The sequence below is a fragment of the Pongo abelii genome, chromosome 10, assembly GCF_028885655.2.
Source record: "Pongo abelii isolate AG06213 chromosome 10, NHGRI_mPonAbe1-v2.0_pri, whole genome shotgun sequence".
Classification (NCBI taxonomy): Eukaryota; Metazoa; Chordata; class Mammalia; order Primates; family Hominidae; genus Pongo; species Pongo abelii.
This window is the reverse complement of record NC_071995.2, coordinates 3,885,349-3,906,429: the sequence shown is the minus strand read 5'-3', so window position 1 is coordinate 3,906,429 and position 21,081 is coordinate 3,885,349. Positions and strand designations below refer to the sequence as shown.

The 21,081-nt window shown below is 38.3% G+C and overlaps 1 protein-coding gene across 3 annotated transcripts in view; it reads left to right on the top strand.

Moving 5' to 3' along the window:
• The first annotated feature begins 501 nt into the window (after positions 1 to 501).
• PARP11 (poly(ADP-ribose) polymerase family member 11) overlaps positions 502 to 21,081 on the top strand; it is an 82,584-nt gene continuing 62,004 nt past the window's right edge. The window contains exons 1-2 of one of the 3 annotated variants that reach the window (XM_054526687.2): positions 1,206 to 2,020; positions 10,410 to 10,531. Coding sequence is in view for 1 of the 3 variants with exons in the window: in XM_024257271.3 (XP_024113039.1) it covers positions 1,138 to 1,155 (18 nt within the window). In the remaining 2 variants the exon portion in view is untranslated. Of the gene's footprint in view, positions 1,156 to 1,205; positions 2,021 to 10,409; positions 10,532 to 21,081 lie in introns of those variants that run through there. The other 2 variants (XM_063711997.1, XM_024257271.3) reach the window with 2 other exon arrangements.

Here is a 21,081-nt window from a genome sequence, read left to right as displayed (position 1 = left end):
ATCGCTTGAACTCGGGAGGCAGAGGTTGCAGTGAGCCAAAATGGCGCCACTGCACTCCAGCCTGGGCGACAGAGCGAGGTTCTGCCTAAATAAATAAATAAAATGATGAAACAGATTTAAACTTAATGGAATGGAAGGATATCCACATAATCTTTAAAGTGAAAAAAAAAATCAGGTTCTAAATCTACAGGTATTCTTTGATTACATTTCTTTTTTCAATGTGTAGAGGCATAGAAAAGTCCAGAAGGATCTATAATGAGCTGTTTAATTTTCATTTTCTGTGGGGTAGATCCTTCGTTGCGTGGAAGATTATTTCACTCTGTTAGCTCTCTTTACATCAGTAGGAATACATCCTCATGGTCTTAAACTTCTTGAGGGAGCTTTCCTGACACTCTACCCTAGGTAAACATGCTTGCATAGCACTCTCTATTCACCATATTACCTATAAATCATATTGCACTTTTTAACTTTTCTAAATTACTTTTTGCTTTCTTTTCTAGATTATAAAATTCGTGAGGGCAGGGACAGTATGGAAAGGTTCCCTTGTGAGCAAATAACCGTCACTTATTGAACTCTGTGTGCCAAATACTGTGCTGAATGTTTTCAATAATCTCACTCTTAGGGAGATATTACTACCATCTCCATTTTGAGGATGAAGATATTGAAAGATTATCAAGTTTCTCCCAAATGCCATTCCAGGCCTGTGTGACTCTTGGCCGTTACACGGTGATCAATAAAAATTTGTTTCATAGGAAACAAATACAGCCAGCCGTGGCTTTAAGATCACTGGGCGATAGAGTTGGACCAGAAACCCTTTAAACTCCTTCGTCAGACAGACACTCGCAAGCCCCGCCCAGGACGACCGCCCGCGCGCGTACGGATAAGCGTGCAGGGGCGGGGCGAGCTTGTGGGAGTGGGGCGGAGACAGATCTGACTGGCCAGCGTCGGGCGGAAGTCGGGAGGTTGGGTGGTCTGTAAACGCTGGCTTGTGACAGGGAGGGGGAGAAGGAAGGCCTTCGTAAGGGTTACCTCTCCGTCCCTTCGCTCCCGGGGACCCGCGGGAAAAAAAAATCCAACACTCAGGCCCCGCGGCTAGCCCCTTCCCACAGGCTCTCTCCGCTCGATTTTGTCACCGTTATGTGGGAAGCGAATCCAGTGAGTAGCCGGGCGGGACGGGGCAGGCCCAGGGGGCGGGGTTGATGAGAGAGGGGCGGGAGGGGGTCACCGGAACTGCTTCCCCGCGCTCGCTTCAGTCTGGCTGTTGAGTTCCGGGACCGGAGTTGCCAGGCCTTTTGGCTTCTGCAGTCTGTACCTTTTTAAGCAGTGGAAGTGGCTGGGTGGATTCTCCAGTGCTTTATTGTTTTCTTGTTACAATTATTTATTTTACTTCCTGTGATGTTTCAGCCTCATCCCTTCACCATTTGTTGTTGTTGTTGTTGTTGTTTTTGAGACGGAGTCTCGCACTGTCGCCCAGGCTGGAGTGCAGTGGCGTGATCTCGGCTCACCGCAACCTCCGTCTCCCGGGTTAAAGCGATTCTCGTGCTTCAGCCTCCCGACTCCCTTCTCTGTTTTTTGAAACTTTGTGTTTTGCTTTCTAATTGGAGTAACTGGCCTTGGAACCTGTAGTCAGTCATTTGCCTCAGGTTTACCTGCCAGTCCCACCAGTCTAAAGCAAGGGAATTGGGACCCCCTTGTCTTGAGTGGGCCTAAGAGGAGCCATCAGTTCTCCTTTTCCCTTCTTGGTGGACAGTCGTTTAAAACTTGGAGTATGGACTGTATGTTCTTAGATGTTTTCGTTCGGTGGACAAAGTGATGATCTGGAGCATTTCAGCTGCAAGTCTGCCTTCCTTGGTTGACTCTGGTATTTTCATTATGACTTCATGTGTTTTTGTCTACTTTGCTTTTATGCATTTATGTATTTAAAGTGCAACGTAGGGGCGGAAAAGTTTAGTACCTTTCCTCACCACCCATTGTAAGGATCACAGCCACCACTCCTTAAAACAGAAGATAGGTTAACAAGGTAAAAGCATAGCAAATCTAATCAAAGTTTTACGCCACCAGGCACTTCTGAGACCAGGGAGATCTCTATTTTTATGCGTAGGACCCATGAAGAATAGACAACTGTGTAAAAATGTGATTGGACGAAGGATATACTCTAATGTTAATAAACTGAGGGAGGAAACCCAGCAAGGTCTGTTTGTTCAGATTCTTCTTGGCCTCTCTGTATATCATTTCTTCCGCCTATGGAGGAGGAAGGACCCTTCTGGAATGAGGGTCTTAGCGACCTACTATCAGGCAAGGTAGGTTAGAGAATTTCTTTATGGCCAGTTCCTGCAGGGAAAGGTTACAGTGATAGTTCCAGTTTTTATGGCTTGCTTTGTAGGAGAGGGATCCTAATTTCTATCACTCACCTTGGGGAAGAAGAATTCTGGTTTCTGTGACTCACTTCGGGGACGAAAGATGGGCAGGAGACAGAAGGGCAAGAGAAGATCAGAGGGAGAGACTGCTTCCGAGGCTGCTTCTGAGGCCTTCCAATCTCTTTTAGAAGTATTCAGTATGCCAAAGTGTCATACTTCGGGGTAGTATTTTCTGAGCCCCAAATCAACCCTCAGAGAGTGGGATCTATTTGCCAAGAGTATTCTTCTGTTGTTATGGTTGAAACTGCCTGGTAAGGTGGCAGATGTATGATATTTACAACTTAGGAGTTGACTGGAAAAATGGCAGAATCACATTTCAGCAAGTTGTTGGACTAAATACAGTCGTGTGCCTCTTAACAATGGGGATATGTTCTGAGAAATTCGTTGTTGGGTGATTTTTTTCATTGTGCCAACATAGAGTGTACTTTCATAAGCCTGCTACATACCTAAGGCTATATGGAATAGCCTATTGCTATTAACCTAGAAATCTGTACGGCATAGTATTGTACTGAATACTGTAGGCATTTGTAACACAATGGAAAGTATTTATGTATCTAAATATAGAAAAGATACAGTAAAATAAAGTGTTATAATCTTTGGGACCACTGTTGTATATGCGATCCATGGTTGACTGAAAGCTTTTATGCAATGCATAATTGTATATGAAACATATGAAAAACTACTCCTATGCTGAGATAACTGCGTAAATTTAATAACCCCTAATTTCCATATTTGCAATAATTTCCTATAATCAGTATTCTTCCTCTCTCATTTCTGGAATATATTTCCAGATAAGTTAGAAAGTTTATCAGTACGTTTCCCTATGGTTTTAAGTTAAGTTTTTATCCAGTAGAAACTAGTCTGTTGGTCTGGATTTGGTAGTTGCACATTATGGTTCCTTCTTGTGCATCATATAACAATAGTCATCATCAGTATTTTCGATTCATACGTATAATACTGTCTTCAAGCTGCATTAGAGGAAAGTAATTACTTGTATTTGATTTTAGCAAAAATAATTTAGAATAATGAGAATGTGCTCTCTACTTATATATTCAGTTTCACTATCTGTCATCAACAACCTTCATTTTGTATTTATATCTTTATGTAGCTATTATTCCATTTTTGTTATCAGTCCTTCTTAATTTTTCCATAACAAACCCTTTAGCCACCCAAGTATATGTCTTACTCAAGGTTTTAAATCTTTCACTATATTGTAAGATCCACAAGGACAGGGGTTTTTCTCTGTTATTTTTCCTATAGTATCTTCAACTAGAGAACAGAGCCTGACACATAGTAGGCACTCAATAAATATTTGTTGAATTCATGATGGTGGTTGCACCAGCATGGACTAAAGATAATTCTTTGCTCCTACTATGAATTTTCCCTCCTGCGTCACACATACATCAGAATTTGCTGTTGGATTATTTGTGTGTTTGTGAGAATTATAAAGGCATTAATGAATGTCTTATATACTTGGTTTGTTATATCATTATCTCATTTCTTTGTAAGAAATGGGTTTTCTTTGAAATCACCTGTGTGATTTTGCTAATTTCAGCAGAGCAGGCTGACTTTTGTTAAAAGTGGGGAACCCTCCACAGATCATCCCACATTCTTCTTTTGCCACCCAAATAAGACATATTTGTCTTGTTGCTACTGTATTTTATTACTACTAATAGTTTTTCTTCCTATGAGCATATGAATGATATCAGTAAGCACAATTTGGTTTTAAAAATCAACATTCTACGTGTGGGTTTCTCTAGTAATTTGTTAGTTTATTTTAGTTTCGCTTTCCTGGTTTCACTTACCACAATTTCACTTACCAGAAGTCAGCTGCGGTCTGAAAATACGAAATGGAAAATTCCAGAAATGAACAATTAATAACTTTTAAGTTGCATACTGTACTGTGTAGTGTGATAAAATCTCATGCCATTGTGCTCCATCCTGCCTGGGGCCACGAATCATCCCTTTGTCCAGCATATCCACACCGCATATACTCTACCTGCCTACTGGTCATATAACAACATGTAATGTCACTCACTTATTTATTAAGCACCTATTATAAGCTAGTTAGCACGAAGTCCCAGGGTTTACAGTGGTGAACAGAACAGACTAGGCCCCAGCCTTTATGGGTTTGCAGTCTGGTGCAGGCAGGCAGATATTAAACAAATAATTATGCAAATAACATTTAATTCAAATTGTGATAAAAAGATATGAAAGAAAAAGAGTACTGTGACAGCTAATACTAGACTGGGCAATCAGGAAAGGCCACCCTGTGAAAGTAGCTTTTATAGAGATCTGAAGGATTGAGCAAGCGTTAGCCAAGTAAAGGTTGGCTAGAAGGTGGGGAGAGCTGTTCAGACAGCAGAGATAGTGTGAGCAAAGATTCTGAGACAGAAAGGAGCTTGGTGCTTGAGAAAAAGAGAGAAGCCTATGTGGCTGGGACACAGTGCACCAGAAGACAAGCCCAGGAGGTAGGAACCAGGCCATGCATGGATTTGTGGCACATGTTTAGGATTTTGAACTTTATCCTTAGAGGAGTGGTAACACATTGAAGGAAGTGTCATGAACATATTTATGTTTTTAAAAAGATTACTCTGGCTGCTGTGTGGAAAATGAGTTTATGTATTAGAAAATATGGTAGACATAATAATGGCCTTCTAAAGATATCCACATACTAATACCCAGAATCTGTGAATATTTTGTTACATGGCAAAGGGGAGGTAATTAGCTAATCGGCTGACCTTAAGATAAAGAGATTATCTTGGATTATCCAGGGGGGCCCCAAAGTAATCGCAAGGGTCTTTAAAAGTAGAACATGGGGACAAAAGACATGGAGTGACTATGGAAGAATGGTCAGAGAGTTACAACATGGCTGGCTTTGGAGATGAAGGAAGGAGGTCGCAAGCCAAGGTATGTGGGTAGCTTCTAGAAGCTTGAAAAACCACAGAAATAGATTCTCTCCTGCAACCTTTAGAAGGGAATCAAACTCACCTTGATTTTAGCCCATTGAGACGCATGTAAGATTTCTACAGAAATGTAAGAAAATAAATCAGTGTTGTGTTTAAGCCACTGCGTTTGTGGTAATTTGTTCTAGCAGCAAAAGAAAATACTGAGGGGGATAAGGGGCTGTAGGAAGACGAATTAGGAGGTTATAGTGTAGTCCAGGGTAGAGACGAAGGTGACTTGGACTATGTGGGGAAACTGTGAAGTCACCTATGAAGGTGACTACTAAGTGGGGAGAGAGAAGATCAATTCAAGCTGCATCTTAGATGATGACTTAGCTTTCTGGCACGGGCAGCCAGGAATAAGATGTTTTCACCGAGCTTGGAAAAGGGAAAGCCATATGGAAGATAACAGGAGTTTGGTTTTGGACCCACTATGTTTAATGTGCTTATGAGGCATCAAGTAGTAAAGTTTGGAAGGCAGTTGGTTAGGTAGGTAAGTCTGGAGCTCAGAGAAGAAGGCTGGGCTGGAAATTGAAATTTGAGCCTCAGTGTCTATAGATAGTCTGTTACCCAAGCTGGAGTGCAGTGGCATGATCTTGGCTAACTGCAACCTCTGCCTCCTGGGTTCAAGTGATTCTCGTGCCTCAGCCTCCTGAGTAGCTAGAACTACAGGTGTGCACCACCACACCTGGCTAATTTTTGTATTTTAGTAGAGACAAGGTTTCACTGTGTTGGCCAGGCTGGTCTTAAGCTCCTGACCTCAAGTGATCCACCCGCCTAGGCCTCCCAAAGTTGTGGGATTACAGGCGTGAACCACCGTGCCCGGCCCCCAATAAAGCAGTATTTTAGAAATTAATGTTTTTATTATCATTGAGAAGGATGATTTTTTTTTTGCAGCTTCTTACAAAGTACTTATATCTAATTTGATGATAGATAGTTTGAGATGTAGGTTAGACCACACTTTGATTACTCTGTATGTCTACTAAATTAGGAAATGTTGTGCCACAATTATAGATTGTCAGGAATTGCAACTTGTGTTTGCTGGCGCTGTCAGATGTTTTGGAATATCAAGGTCAAATACAGGCTGATAAATTATCGGAAGATTTCTCCCTGAAGATTATATCTTGTGCTCTTTCAGTTGCGTTATTGAGAAGCCTATAATATTAGGGTGAATGTTTCAACCAGCCTGAATGTTTGGAAGATAGTAACAAATGGATTCTTAAGTCATTTTTTGACTTCTTCAGTATCTGGAAAGTATTTTCCCATGTTTTGTTTTAACATTTAGTCATGTTCTTTATACACACAATAGTGTAATCAGTCTCACTCTGAGAAGTGAAGAAAACCATCAGGTTTTGGGAAGGAATCACATCCTAGCAATTGAGCCATTTGCAGCATAGCTTGGTGACTTTGAAAAATATGGTATCTTATTCTCAGCATTAAAAATCAGAGTATTTTGGCCCTGAAGTAGTAGGTTCACACTATTTAAAATTCTAGATATATCTCTGCTATACTCCACTTAAGCAGGCCTCTAGAAAACATAGAATTACTTTTTGGTATTGTCAGCATTATGAAGAATTTTTTTGTTTTTTAAAATCTCATCCCTCATTTCAGAAACTTGTCAGCACCTTTTTCCTTGACAGCCAGCAAACTTGCGTGGGAAGAATAATCTTGCAAACGCTGCCATTTCCTTCTGCAACATCTGAGAGCGCATACTCTGAATAGTCAATATTTGATGATGTTTAATTTCCATTATTTCCTTCAACACTCAGTTATAATCAGGAGGCATATTGTTGATTCCTGTTTCATATAAAGAATCTTTTAGTAATATAACAGTGTATGTTTTTGCTATTTGTATACTTCATGCTCTGTCAATTTTGAATGTGTTGCACCTTTTTCAACTTATGTCATAGCTCACAAAAGTATCATTGTCTAAATAAAAACTGTCTTTCCTGTACTATAAGTTTTCACTGATATGTAGAACAAAAAGTTGTTGAGTACTTTTACCTTATATACTGTATATGTGTCAAGGACTGATTTATATTTTCTCCACAGGTAGTTTGTCCAATTGTAAAACAAAATGTATGCTAAAACACTCACATGGCAGTAATTGCTCTTCTATATTGTGTTGCATGATAATATATGACATCCAGTAGAATCATTTAATAAAGAATTTTGGTCAATAGCTTGTTTCTTCTCAGGCATTAAATTTGAATTGACTAGCTTCTCAGCAGTATCAATAATTTTTACCTGTTTTAGCTGACAAATGCGTCTTTTCTCTTGGTTTCTTCTTTGTCCTTATCAACAAAGCAAATGGACTTTGTGCTTTGTGTGAAAATAATCTGAAAGTTTACTTGAGTTTTATACTACTATATTTAAGTAAATGCTAACTATGGCTGATATGAATGTATCAACAGAGAGTGAATATAATGGGATATTATAGTGAATGGTAACTTTAAAGAAAATAAAGTGATTTTCATGCAAATTATCATTAATCTTACATTTCAACTTTTCAAAATGTATGTAGACAAATTTATTTCATTACTTTGCCCCTGAAAATGCCTGTGAAATATCTCATAATCCCTCAGGACCGTCTTTTGAAGATTCTGAGAGAAAACAAGAAGGGCTAGGACTGAGCCATAAGAAACTCTAAAAGTTACAAGCTGAGGAGAAGTCAAAGTGCAAAGGAGATTGAGAATTTATGGACAAAAAAATAAGATGATCTGGAGAGTGTCATGTCATAGAAACCAAGAGAAGAGTTATTCAGTACAGAGGATAAACTGTGAAATGTTACTGTGAGATAAGTAAGATGAGGACTGAAAAGAGCGTAGGATTTAGTAATGTGAAGCTCATTAGACATCCTAGGAAGTGTCTTTTGTTTGTTTGTTTGTTTTTAAGTGATGATGGGTGGGAAAGATTGGATCAGAAGCTAGAAAAGTTAAATTGGAGTGGGTGTTAGCATAGAAACTGCAGAAATAAACATAGCGTGTAGACAAAGAGTTACAGTTAATAAGCCACCAAAGGAGACAAGATGAAATCCTAAAAGCACTCAATCTGAAAGAAGATAGAAAAAAAAAGAAAAACAGAACAAAGAACAGGTGGGACCAAAAAAAAAAAAAAAGCAAATAACAAGATGGTAAACTTAAAGCTAACCATATCAATAATCATACTACATATAAATGGATCAAATACCCCAATTAAAATACAGAGATTTTCAGATTGGATTAAAAAAACAAGACCCAAGTATAAGTTGTCTGTAAGAAATACACTTTGAATATAAAGACACGAATAGAATAAAACTAAATAGAGAAAGATACACAGTGCTAACACTAATGAAGAGAAAGTGTGAGTGGTTTATTATTGTTAAGGTAGATTTCAGAGATAATGATATTGTCAAGGATAAAGAATGTCATTTCTTAATGATAAAGAGATCAGTTAACCAGAAACAATCCTAGATATTTTAGACATCCAATATTAGAGCTTTAAAATACATGAAACAAAATTAATAGACCAGCAATAAAAAATAGAAAGATACCCAGTTAACTGGAGATTTCAGTAGTTTTCTCCAAATAATTGATGGAATGAGCAGATAGAAAATGAGCAACAGTATAAAAAACTTTAACACCACTATCAACTAACTTGATCTGCTTGGCATTTATGGAAGAATTCACCCATCAACAGCTGAATACATGGGTTTTATTTTTTTCCAATTACATAGAGAACGTGTAAAAATATATACCATATTCTGGCCCATAAAACATATCTCAGTACATTTGAAAGAATTGAAGTCAAGCAAGATGTACTTTCTGACCTAAATGGAATTAAGTTAGAAACCAGTAACAGAAAGATTATAAAATTCCCAAACATTTGGTAAATAAATAACACTTTAAGGTAACCCATGGGTTAAAGAAATGAAAAGAGAAGATAGAAAGTATGAAAACAACATATCAAATTTGTAGGATGGTGCCAAAGCAGTACTTAGAGGGAAATTTGTAGCTAAATTAATGGCTGTATTGGAAAAGAAGAAATGTTACAAATCAATAATCACAGCTTTCTAAGAAACTGGAAAAAGAAGTTAAACAGGAGCAAGGAAATAAAGGTTAGAGTGGAAATCACTACAACAGAAAACAACAGTGAAGATCAATGAAACCGAAAGCTAGTTCTTTGAGAACATCAATACTATTAATAAATTTCTAGCCCAGCAGATCAGGAGAAAAAGAAGACACAAATTACCAATATTAAGAATGAGAGAGGTAACATCACTACATATTCTAAAGACATTAAAAGGATAATAAAGGAATGTTATGAACAACTTTATATCAAGCAATATGACAACTTAGATCAAATGGACATATTCCTAGAGAGATACAAACTGCTAAAGCTCACTGAAGAAACAGATAACACAAATAGTCTAACATCTGTTAAATAATTTGAATTTGCAGAAAAAAATCATTCTAAAAGAAAATTCTAGGTCCAGATGGTTTCAGTGTTGAATTCTACCAAATATTTAAGGAAGAAATAATACTAATTAACACCGTTTTAGAAAATGGAAGAGGAGGTAATACTTCACAACTCATTTCATAAGGCTGTGAGACCCTTATTTCAAGACCCATCATAGAAAACTACAGACCAATATCCTGCATGAACATACATGCACAATTTTAAACAGAATTTAGCAACTCAAATCTAACATATATAAAAGGATTAATACATCATGACCAACTGGTGTTTATTCCAAGAATGCAAGGTTTAATATTTGAACAGCAATCAATGTCATTCACCAGGTAAACAAACTAAAATGAAAAACTATATGGTGATTCCAATACATGCAGAAAAAGCCTTTGACAAAATCGAATATCGATTCCTGATTAAAATTCTCAGCAACCTAGGAATAGAAAGGAACTTGCTCAACCTGATGGAAGGTATGTGGAAGGGGGTTAACTCAGCAGGCTGGTGTTGTTCAAACCTTGCCCATTCTTAAGCTTGTTTCCATGACTGTCCTTTGCTCACTTCCAGGGAACTAAGCTCTTGAAATTTTTTGTCTTAATAGTATATTTGCATGCCTGAGTCTTTGAGCCGTGCTATACCAGTTTGTCCAGATTGTTTATACTAGCAATGCAGTTGATGGTGAAGACCTGCCTTCCCTCTGGGAATCTGGAGCTTCAGTAACAGGTCAGTCACACAGGTGCTGTTATGTTTACATGACTGATACCCAGTAAAAGCCCTGTACACTTTGGCTCAAGTGAACTTCCTTGGTTGGTAACACTTTGCACATATTGTCACACATAGTTGGGAGAATGAAGTGTGTTCCATGTGACTACACTGGGAAGGGACACTTGGAACCTTGTATGTGGTTTCTTCTAGACTTCACCCCATGTGCTTTTCCCCTTTGCTGATTTTACTCTATGTTCTTTCACGGTAATAGAGTGTAACCATTAGTAGAGCAACTTTTGAGTCTTCTGAGTCCTAGCAAATCATCAACCCTGAGAGTTGTCTTAGGGACCCCTGACACAAAGGGCATCTTCAGAATGCCTTTATCTAACAACTTAATGGTGAAAGACTGACTACTTTCTCCCTAAGATCAAGAACAAGGCAATGATGTCCATTCTTTATTCAGTATTCTACTAGAGGTTCTAAGGAAAAAGGCAAGAAAGGAAAAAAGAGGCATCTAAATCTTAGAAGCAAGAAGTAAAGCTGTCTTTATTCAGATGATATGATGTCTATGTAAAAATCTAATGGAATCTTTAAAAAGCTCTTAGAACTAATAAATGAGTTTCATAAGGTTGCTAGATATGGAATTCATATACAGAAATCAATGTATCTCTATATAGTAGCAACATATAATCAGAAATTGACTTTTAAAATGCAATTCCACTTACAGTACTATCAAAAATATGAAATAAGCCTGAAAGTAGCATAAAAGATTTGCAAGATCTGTACATTGAAACCTAAAAAACATTCTTGAAAAAATTAAGACCTAAATAAGTCGAGAGATATAATTTATTCATGGGTTGGAATACTCAGTATTGTTAAGAGCCAATTTTCTCCAGACAGATTGATAATTCAATGCAATCCCAGTAAAAAAATCAAAGGACCTAGAATAGCCAAGCAATTCTGAAAAAGAAGAACAAATTTGGAGAGCTAATGCCACCTGATTTAATGATTCAATGTGAAGCAACAATAATCAAAACAGTGTAGTACTGGCATCAAGTTAGGGAAATTAATTAATGGAATGGAATAGAATAAAAAATAGGGCCACAAACAAATAATTTTTTAATAAAGGTACGATTCAGTGGGAAAAGGACAGTTGTTTTAACTAATGATGCTGAAACAATTGGATACCCATATGCAGAAAAATGAACGTCACTCCATACTTTGCTATACTATAAAAATTATATATTTATATAGTATATAAAATATGCTAATATAAAATATATAGTATAGAAAAATTTATAAACTATAAAATTTACTAAAAATGGATCATAGACCTAAATGCACAATCTAAAACTACAAATTTCCAGGCGAAAAAAATAGAAAAAAAGAATACATATATTTATTTTTTTGAGAGAGTCATGCTCGGTTCCCTAGGCTTGTAGTGCAGTGGTGTGATCATAGCTCATTGTAACATTGAACTCCTGGGCTCAAGCAATCCTCTTGCCTGTCTCCCAAGTAGCTGGGACTACAGGTGCATGCTACGATGCCCAGTTAATTTTTAAATTTTTTGTAGAGATGGGGTTTTGCTATGTTCCCCAGGCTAGTCTCAAACTATTGACTTCAAGTGATCTAGTCTAAAACTCCTGGTCTCAATCTTCTGGGTGCAGCCTCCCAAAGTGCTGTGATTACAGGGATGAACCACTACGCCTGGCTGAGAAAAATCTTTTTCAAATTTTAAAATTTGTGTTTTTCTAATGACTAATGATGTTGAACATCTTTTCATGTATTTTCCATCTGCTTGTTTTCTTTGGTGTGGTTTCTGCTAGCATTGGTTAGACACGGAGTCTCGCACCATCGTCCAGGTTGGAGTGCAGTGGTGCTGTCTCGTCTCACTGCAAGCTCCGCCTCCTGGGTTCACGCCATTCTCCTGCCTCAGCCTCCTGAGTAGCTGGGACTATAGGCACCCTCCACCATGCCTGGCTAATTTTTTTGTATTTTTGGTAGAGACGGGGTTTCACCATGTTAGCCAGGATGGTCTCAATCTCCTGACCTCATGATCCGTCCGCCTCGGCCTCCCAGAGTACTGGGATTACAGGCGTGAGCCACCACGCCTGGCCACAAAGATTCTTTTTAGCTACAATACCAGAACTATGATTGATGAAAGAAAAAAGTGATAAAACAGACTTTATCAAAATTAAAAACTTCTGCTGTTGAAAACATGCTTCTAGGAGAATGAAAAGATAAGCCACAGACTGGAGAAAGTATTTAAAATGCATATATCTGATAAATGACTTATACCTAGAATATATTAAGAACTCTGAAATCTCAAGAGAAGGAACTCAATTTTTTAAAGTGAGCTAAAGATATGAATAGACACTGCACCAAAGAAGATAAGCAGAAGGAAAATAACAACATGAAAAGATGTTCAACATCATTATTCTTTAGGGAAATGGAAAATAGAACCACAATACTGCCCATCTATCAGATTGGCAAAAATTTAAAAAAGCCTTAATGCCATTTATGATGACTTTGCCTTCATGATCTAATCACCTCCCAAAGGCCCCATTTTCATATCACATTAGGAGTTAGAATTTCAACATCATAATTTGGCAAGGACACAAACGTTTAGTCTATAACATTCTGGCCCTGGCCCTTCCCTCCACAAAAATTCTGTGTCTTCCTTGCATACAAATTACATTCATTTTATCCCGATCACCCCAAAGTCTTAACTGATACCAGCATCAACTTTAAAGTCCAACATCTCTCTAAATGTTATCTAAATCAGGTGCAGTTGAGCCCAAGGTATGATTCATCCTGAGGCAAATTCTCCTCCAGCTGTGACCCTGTGAAACCAAATATGTGCTTCCAAAATGCAATGGTGGTCTGAGTTTGGTGGCTTGTGCCTGTAATCCCAGCTACTTGGCAAGCTGAGGTGGGAGGATCACTTGAGGCCAGGAGTTGAAGACCAGCCTGAGCAACATGGCAAGACTCTGTCTCTGAAAAAATTGAAAAATTAATTAGCCAGGCGTGGTGTCGTGCTTGTAGTCCCAGCTCCTCAGGAAGCTGAAGCACAAGAATCACTTGATACTAGGAGTTCGAGGTTGCAGTGAGCTATGATGTGTCACTGCACTTTAGTCTGGACAACAGAGCAAGACCCTGTCTCTAAAAAAATTAAAAAGTTAAAAAATATAGTGGTGTGCTAGTCATAGGGTAGACATTCCATTCCGAAAGGGAGAAAAAGGAAGGAAGAAAGGGGTGACAGGTCCCGAGCAAGTTCCATGAAATCTTAAGGCTACAAAATGAATGATTGGCTTGATGCTCTGCCTTCCAGAGATGTGGAAGTGCTGCCTTCTGGACCCTCTGATGGGGTTGGTCACAATCCCTGGGCTTTGAGAGGTCCAGCCCTTATGAGCCATCTGGCCTATTGAAAGTAAGGCAGTGGTCCCTTCTTTTGTTGAACCAAGGAAGCATCCCGGATGATCTCTGAATTGCTTTTAGGGTCCTTCCTTGTCTTAAAGAAGAGCACACATTTGCAGCTGAATTGCTCTATGGTCCTATCCTGAAAAATCCAGGAAGTCTACCAACCCTCCTTCATTTCTTCCCATCTACTATTTTTTCATTTCAAATTGGCAGTTTTCCTGCTGGGGCGGTCCACATCCATACTAATCTTATCAAATGATCATTTGGCCACAACCTTAGTGTTGTCCTCTGAACAGACTTACTCGTTCTTTTCAATATGGGTAGGTTGAGAATTTTCTGCATCTTTAAGTACTGGTTCTTTTTTGCTTAACAATTCTGTCTTTAAGTCATTCTCTCTTCTTGCATTTTATTTAAGCAGTCAGGAGGACCCAGGCCACTCCTTCAGCAAATTGTGTAGAGGTTTCCTCAGACAAATATCCAATTTCATCACTTGCAAATGCATATATCTTTATAACTGTTATATCTTCATGTTGGAGTAACCCTTTTATCATGATGAAATGACCCTACTTTTTATAGTAACCTTTTTGATTTGAAGTCTATTTTGCCTGGCATTAGTATAGCCACTCCAGCTTTTTTATGACTGTTGTTTGCATGGTATTTTTTTATTTATCCTTCTACTTTCCACCTATTTGTATCTTTGAATCTAAAGTGTATTTCTGTGGACAGCATATAGTTGGATTTCAAAAAAATCTAATCTGAAAAATCTACCTTTTGATTGGATTAGTTTACTCACATTTAATACTATTATTTAATTGCATGTTATATTATTATTTACATCTGCCTTTTTTTTTTTTTTTTTTTTTTTTTTTAGCAGAGTCTCACTCTTGTCACCCAGGCTGGAGGGCAGTGGCGCAATCTCAGCTCACTGCAACCTCTGCCTGCTGGTTCAAGCGATTCCCCTGCCTCAGCCTCCCAAGTAGCTGGGAGTACAGGCATGTGCCACCACGCCTGGCTAATTTTTTGTATTTTAGTAGAGACGGGGTTTCACCGTGTTGGTCAGGATGGTCTCGATCTCCTGACCTTGTGATCCGCCCTCCTCGGCCTCCCAACGTGCTGGGATTACAGGCGTGAGCCACCGCTCCGGCCTACATCTGCCATTTTACTTTTTGTTTTCGATTTAATTATTTTCAAATGTTGGAATATTCACATCTATATAATAATGTATCTTGGAGATAGTACCCAAGTCTAAACATGAATTTATTTGTTTCATATATGCCTTTTACACATAGTTCAAAGGTAATTTTATATAATATTTTTCTTTTTTTTTTTTTTTGAGATGGGAGTCTTGCTCTGTCGCCCAGGCTCGAGTGCAATGACATGATCTCGGCTCACTGTGACCCCCCACCTCCTGGGTTCAAATGATCCTCCTGCCTCAGCCTCCCAAGTAACTGGGATTACAGGCGCATGTTGGCCAGGCTGGTCTTGAACTCCTGACCTCAAGTGATCCACACACCTGGGCCTCCCAGGGTGCTGGGATTACAGGCGTGAGCCACCAATGCACCTAGCCTGAATATTCATACATAAATTCTTAACAGTAAAAAGTATGACATACATTTAATACAGTGAAGAAATAATGTGTTCAGGATAACTAAGCAGTGCAATAGCATCACCAAAATACCTTTATCAGATGTTAAACAACAGCAACAGCAAACAGTGGCAAGCTTTGTCTCCACCTATGATGCTGTGTTTTGATTAAAATGTTCCTGTACACTGTATTTTTTGACTTTAGGTAAAACATCAGAAGCGATTGAGGGACCAAGTAGTGGGTCCTATAGGGGTAAGGAAGCATTTTGCTGGATGGCTTTTAAAAATGTTTCCTTTAGAGTCATCTACCTCATTAACCAATGGTTTTCGTCTTAGAAATCTTTCTTTGATGTTATAAATTGACATGAATTCTTGTTTGGTATGAATGCACACTGCTCCAGACCTTTAGTAATCTCATCACATGTTTTCATCATGTTATCTACAGCCACTTTCTCTGCATTGTTAATGTTGTCTTCATCGCTGTTATCAAATCACCTTGATTCAGAACCATTTTAATTATTTCACCATTGATACTGAATGAACAACTGGAGCCTCATTATCAATATTAGAAACATCTTTGATATTCACTTCTTCCAGCTTACTGATAGACTCTGGAGGTGCATTTTTTGCATATGTCAGGAGGTTATATATCTTTTTTTTTCCCTCGGATGATATACAGAGTCCTTCGAAATCACCAATTGTTCATCATCAACACTGAACATTGTCTTAGGCCAGAGGTTGTGTCAGGCATGACTATGTCTTCAGTCATTGTTTTCCGAGTGTTGGCAACTGCATTTATGGCATCCTCCATGCTAAACTAGTTTTGAAAACTTTCTACACCCTTATCTCTGTTCACTGTTGCTAGCATGCTATTCAAGAATATATTTTTATATTTACTCTTTATTGATCTAAGGATATCCTGGTTACATGGCTTAATTAATGAAGTGACATTTCGGGGAAAGTACATGTTATAAACATTATTTTTTATGGGAATTTCAGCTGGAGGATGAGCAGAACAGTTGTCAAGGAATAACAAAATCTTACAGTCTAGCTTCACTGCAGTAAGCATGAGCCACTAGTACAAAATGTGAAACTAGTCAGAAAAGAGGTTTCTGGTGATATATGCCTTTTCTTTTCCTTTTTTTTTTTTAGCATAATAATGGACTGGTAAGAAATTCACTCCTTGAATACAGTGAGGACATGAGGTTTTGCCTGTCAAAGCAAGTTTACACTTATATGTGTATTAGCACATCCCAGCACAGTTATTCTGTCCTTGGCATCCTTAATTCCTGCAAAGGCTGTCTCAGCAGCTGTAATTGGTGTCTTTCTGGGATAATAATGTCAAAACAGTGATGTTTCATCGGCATTATAGATTTGTTCTAGTGTCAGATGTTTATCAGCCATGACCTTGGCAAACTCATCAATGAATTTCTCTGTTGCTTCATGATCACCGTGTTTTATCCCTACATGTCTTTAAAAATTTAATGCTGTATCTTTTTTTTTTTTCATTATTATACTTTAAGTTCTAGGGTACATGTGCACAACGTGCAGGTTTGTTTCATATGTATACATGTGCCATGTTGGTTTGCTGCCCCCATTAACTCGTCATTTACATTAGGTATTTCTCCTAATGCTATCCCTCCCCCAGCCCCCCACCCCCCGACAGGCCCTGGTGTGTGATGTTCCCCGCCCTTTGTCCAAGTGTTCTCATTGTTCAATCCCACCTATGAGTGAGAACATGCAGTGTTTGGTTTTCTGTCCTTGAAATAGTTTGCTCAGAATGATGGTTTCCAGCTTCGTGCATATCCCTGCAATGGACTTGAACTTATCCTTTTTTATGGCTGCATAGTATTCCGTGGTGTATATGTGCCACATTTTCTTAATCCAGTCTATCATTGATGGACATTTGGGTTGCTTCCAAGTCTTTTCTATTGTGAATAGTGCCACAGTAAACATATGTGTGCATGTGTCTTTATAAGTAGCATGATTTATAATCCTTTGGGTATATACCCAGTAATGCAATCGCCGGGTCAAATAGTATTTCTAGTTCTAGATCCTTGAGGAATCACCATACTGTCTTCCATCTTCCACAATGGTTGAACTAGTTTACACTCCCACCAACAGTGTAAAAGCATTCCTGTTTCTCCACATCCTCTCCAGCACCTGTTGTTTCCTGACTTTTTAATGATTGCCATTCTAACTGGTGTGAGATGGTATCTCATTGTGGTTTTGTTTTGCATTTCTCTGATGACCAGTGATGATGAGCATTTTTTCATGTGTCTGTTGTCTGCATAAATGTCTTCTTTTGAAAAGTGTCTATTCATATCCTTTGCCCACTTTTTGATGGGGTTGATTTTTTTCTTGTAAACTTGTTTAAGTTCTTTGTAGATTCTGGATATTCACCCTTTGCTAGATGGGTAGATAGCAAAAATTTTCTCCCATTCTCTAGTTGCCTGTTCCCTCTGATGGTAGTTTCTTGTGCTGTGCAGAAACTCTTTAATTAGATCCCATTTGTCTATTTTGGCTTTTGTTGCCACTGCTTTTGGTGTTTAGTCATGAAGTCCTTGCCCATGCCTATGTCCTGAATGGTATTAGCTAGGTTTTCTTCTAGCATTCTTACGGTTTTAGGTCTAACATTTAAGTCTTGAATCCATCTTGAATTAATTTTTGTATAAGGGTGTAAGGAAGGGATCCAGTTTCAGCTTTCTATATATGGCTAGCCAGTTTTCCCAGCACCATTTATTAAATAGGGAATCCTTTCCCCATTTCTTGTTTTTGTCAGGTTTGTCAAAGATCAGATGGTTGTAGATGTGTGGTGTTATTTCTGAGGCCTCTGTTCTGTTCAGTTCCATTGGTCTATATCTCTGTTTTGGTACCAGTGCCATGCTGTTTTGGTTACTGTAGCCTTGCAGTATAGTTTGAAATCAGGTAGCGTGACGCCTCTAGCTTTGTTCTTTTTGCTTAGGATTGTCTTGGCAATGCGGGCTCTTTTTTGTTTCCATATCAACTTTAAAGTAGTTTTTTCCAATTCTGTGAAGAAAGTCCTTGGTAGCTTGATGGGGATGGCATTGAATCTATAAATTACCTTGGGCAGTATGGCCATTTTCACGATATTGATTCTTCCTATCCATGAGCATGGAATGTTCTTCCATTCATTTGTGTCCTCTTTTATTTCGTTGAGCAGTGGTTTGTAGTTCTCCTTGAAGAGGTCCTTCACATCCCTTGTAAGTTGAATTCCTAGGTATTTTATTCTCTTTGTAGCAATTGTGAATGGGAGTTCACTCATCATTTGGCTCTCTGTCTGTTATTGGTGTGTAGGAATGCTTGTGATTTTTGCACATTGATTTTGTATCCTGAGACTTTGCTGAAGTTGCTTATCAGCTTAAGGAGATTTTGGGCTGAGACAATGGGGTTTTCTAAATATACAATCATGTCATCTGCAAACAGGGACAATTTGACTTCCTCTTTTCCTAATTGGATACCCTTTATTTTTTTCTCTTGCCTGATTGCCCTGGCCAGAACTTTCAACACTATGTTGAATAGGAGTGGTGAGAGAGGGCATCCCTGTCTTGTGCCAGTTTTCAAAGGGAATGCTTCCAGTTTTTGCTCATTCAGTTTGATATTGGCTGTGGGTTTGTGATAAATAGCTCTTATTATTTTGAGATATGTTCCATCAATACCTAGTTTATTGAGAGTTTTTAGCATGAAGGGCTGTTGAATTTTGTCTAAGGCCTTTTCTGCATCTATTGAGATAATCATGTGGTTTTTGTGTTTGGTTCTGTTTATGTGATGGATTATGTTTATTGATTTGCATATGTTGAACCAGCCTTGCATCCCAGGGATGAAGCCAACTTGATTGTGGTGGATAAGCTTTTTGATGTGCTACTGGATTTGGTTTGCCAGTATTTTATTGAGGATTTTTGCATGGATGTTCATCAGGGATATTGGTCTAAAATTCTCTTTTTTTTGTTGTTTCTCTGCCAGGCTTTGGTATCAGGGTGATACTGGCCTCATAAAATGAGTTAGGGAGGATTCCCTCTTTTTCTATTGATTGGAATCGTTTCAGAAGGAATGGTACCAGCTCCTCTTTGTACCTCTAGTAGAATTCAGGATCGTCTGGTCCTGGACTTTTTCTGGTTGGTAGGCTATTAATTATTGCCTGAATTTCAGAGCCTGTTACTGGTCTATTCAGGGATTCACGTTCTTCCTGGTTTAGTCTTGGGAGGGTGTATGTGTCCAGGAATTTATCTATTTCTTCTAGATTTTCTAGTTTATTTGCGTAGAAGTGTTTATAGTATTCTCTGATGGTAATTTGTATTTCTATGGGATCAGTGGTTATATCCCCTTTATCATTTTTTATTGTGTCTATTTGATTCTTCTCTCTTTTTTCTTTATTAGTCTTGCTAGCGGTCTATCAATTTTGTTGATCTTTTCAAAAAACCAGCTCCTGGAGTCATTTATTTTTTTGAAGAGTTTTTTATGTCTCTATCTCCTTCAGTTCTGCTCTGATCTTAGTTATTTCTTGCCTTCTGCTAGCTTTTGAATTTGCTTGCTCTTGCTTCTCTAGTTCTTTTAATTGTGATGTCAGGGTGTCGATTTTAGATCTTTCCTGCTTCTCTTGTGGGCATTTAGTGCTATAAATTTCCCTCCACACACTACTTTAAATGTGTCCCAGAGATTCTGGTACGTTGTGTCTTTGTTCTCATTGGTTTCAAAGAACATCTTTATTTCTACCTTCATTTAGTTATTTACCTAGTAGTCATTTAGGAGCAGATTGTTCAGTTTCCATGCAGTTGTGCGGTTTTGAGTGAGTTTCTTAATCCTGAGTTCTAATTTGATTGCACTGTGGTCTGAGAGACAGTTTGTTTGTTATGATTTCTGTTCTTTTACATTTGCTGAGGAGTGCTTTACTTCCAACTATGTGGTCAATTTTGGAATAAGTACAATGTGATGCTGAGAAGAATATGTATTCTGTTGATTTAGGGTGGAGAGTTCTGTAGATGTCTATTAGGTCTGCTTGGTGCAGAGCCGAGTTCAAGTCCTGGATATCTTTGTTAACCTTCTGTCTCGTTGATCTATCTAATATTGACAGTGGGGTGTTAAAGTCTTCCATTATTATTGTGTGGAAATCTAAGTCTCTTTGTAGGTCTCTAAGGACTTGGTTTATGAATCTGGGTGCTCCTGTATTGGGTGCATATATATTTAGGACAGTTGGCTCTCCTTGTTGAATTGATCCCTTTACCATTATGTAATGGCCGCCTTTGTCTCTTTTGATCTTTGTTGGTTTAAAGTCTGTTTTATCAGAGACTAGGATTGCAACCCCTGCTTTTATTTTGCTTTCCATTTGCTTGGTAGATCTTCCTCCATCCCTTTATTTTGAGCCTGTGTGTGTCTCTGCACGTGAGATGGGTCTCCTGAATGCAGCACACTGATGGGTCTTGACTCTTTATCCAATTTGCCAGTCTGTGTCTTTTAATTGGGGTATTTAGCTCATTTATATTTAAGGTTAATACTGTTATGTGTGAATCTGATTCTGTCATTATGATGTTAGTTGGTTATTTTGC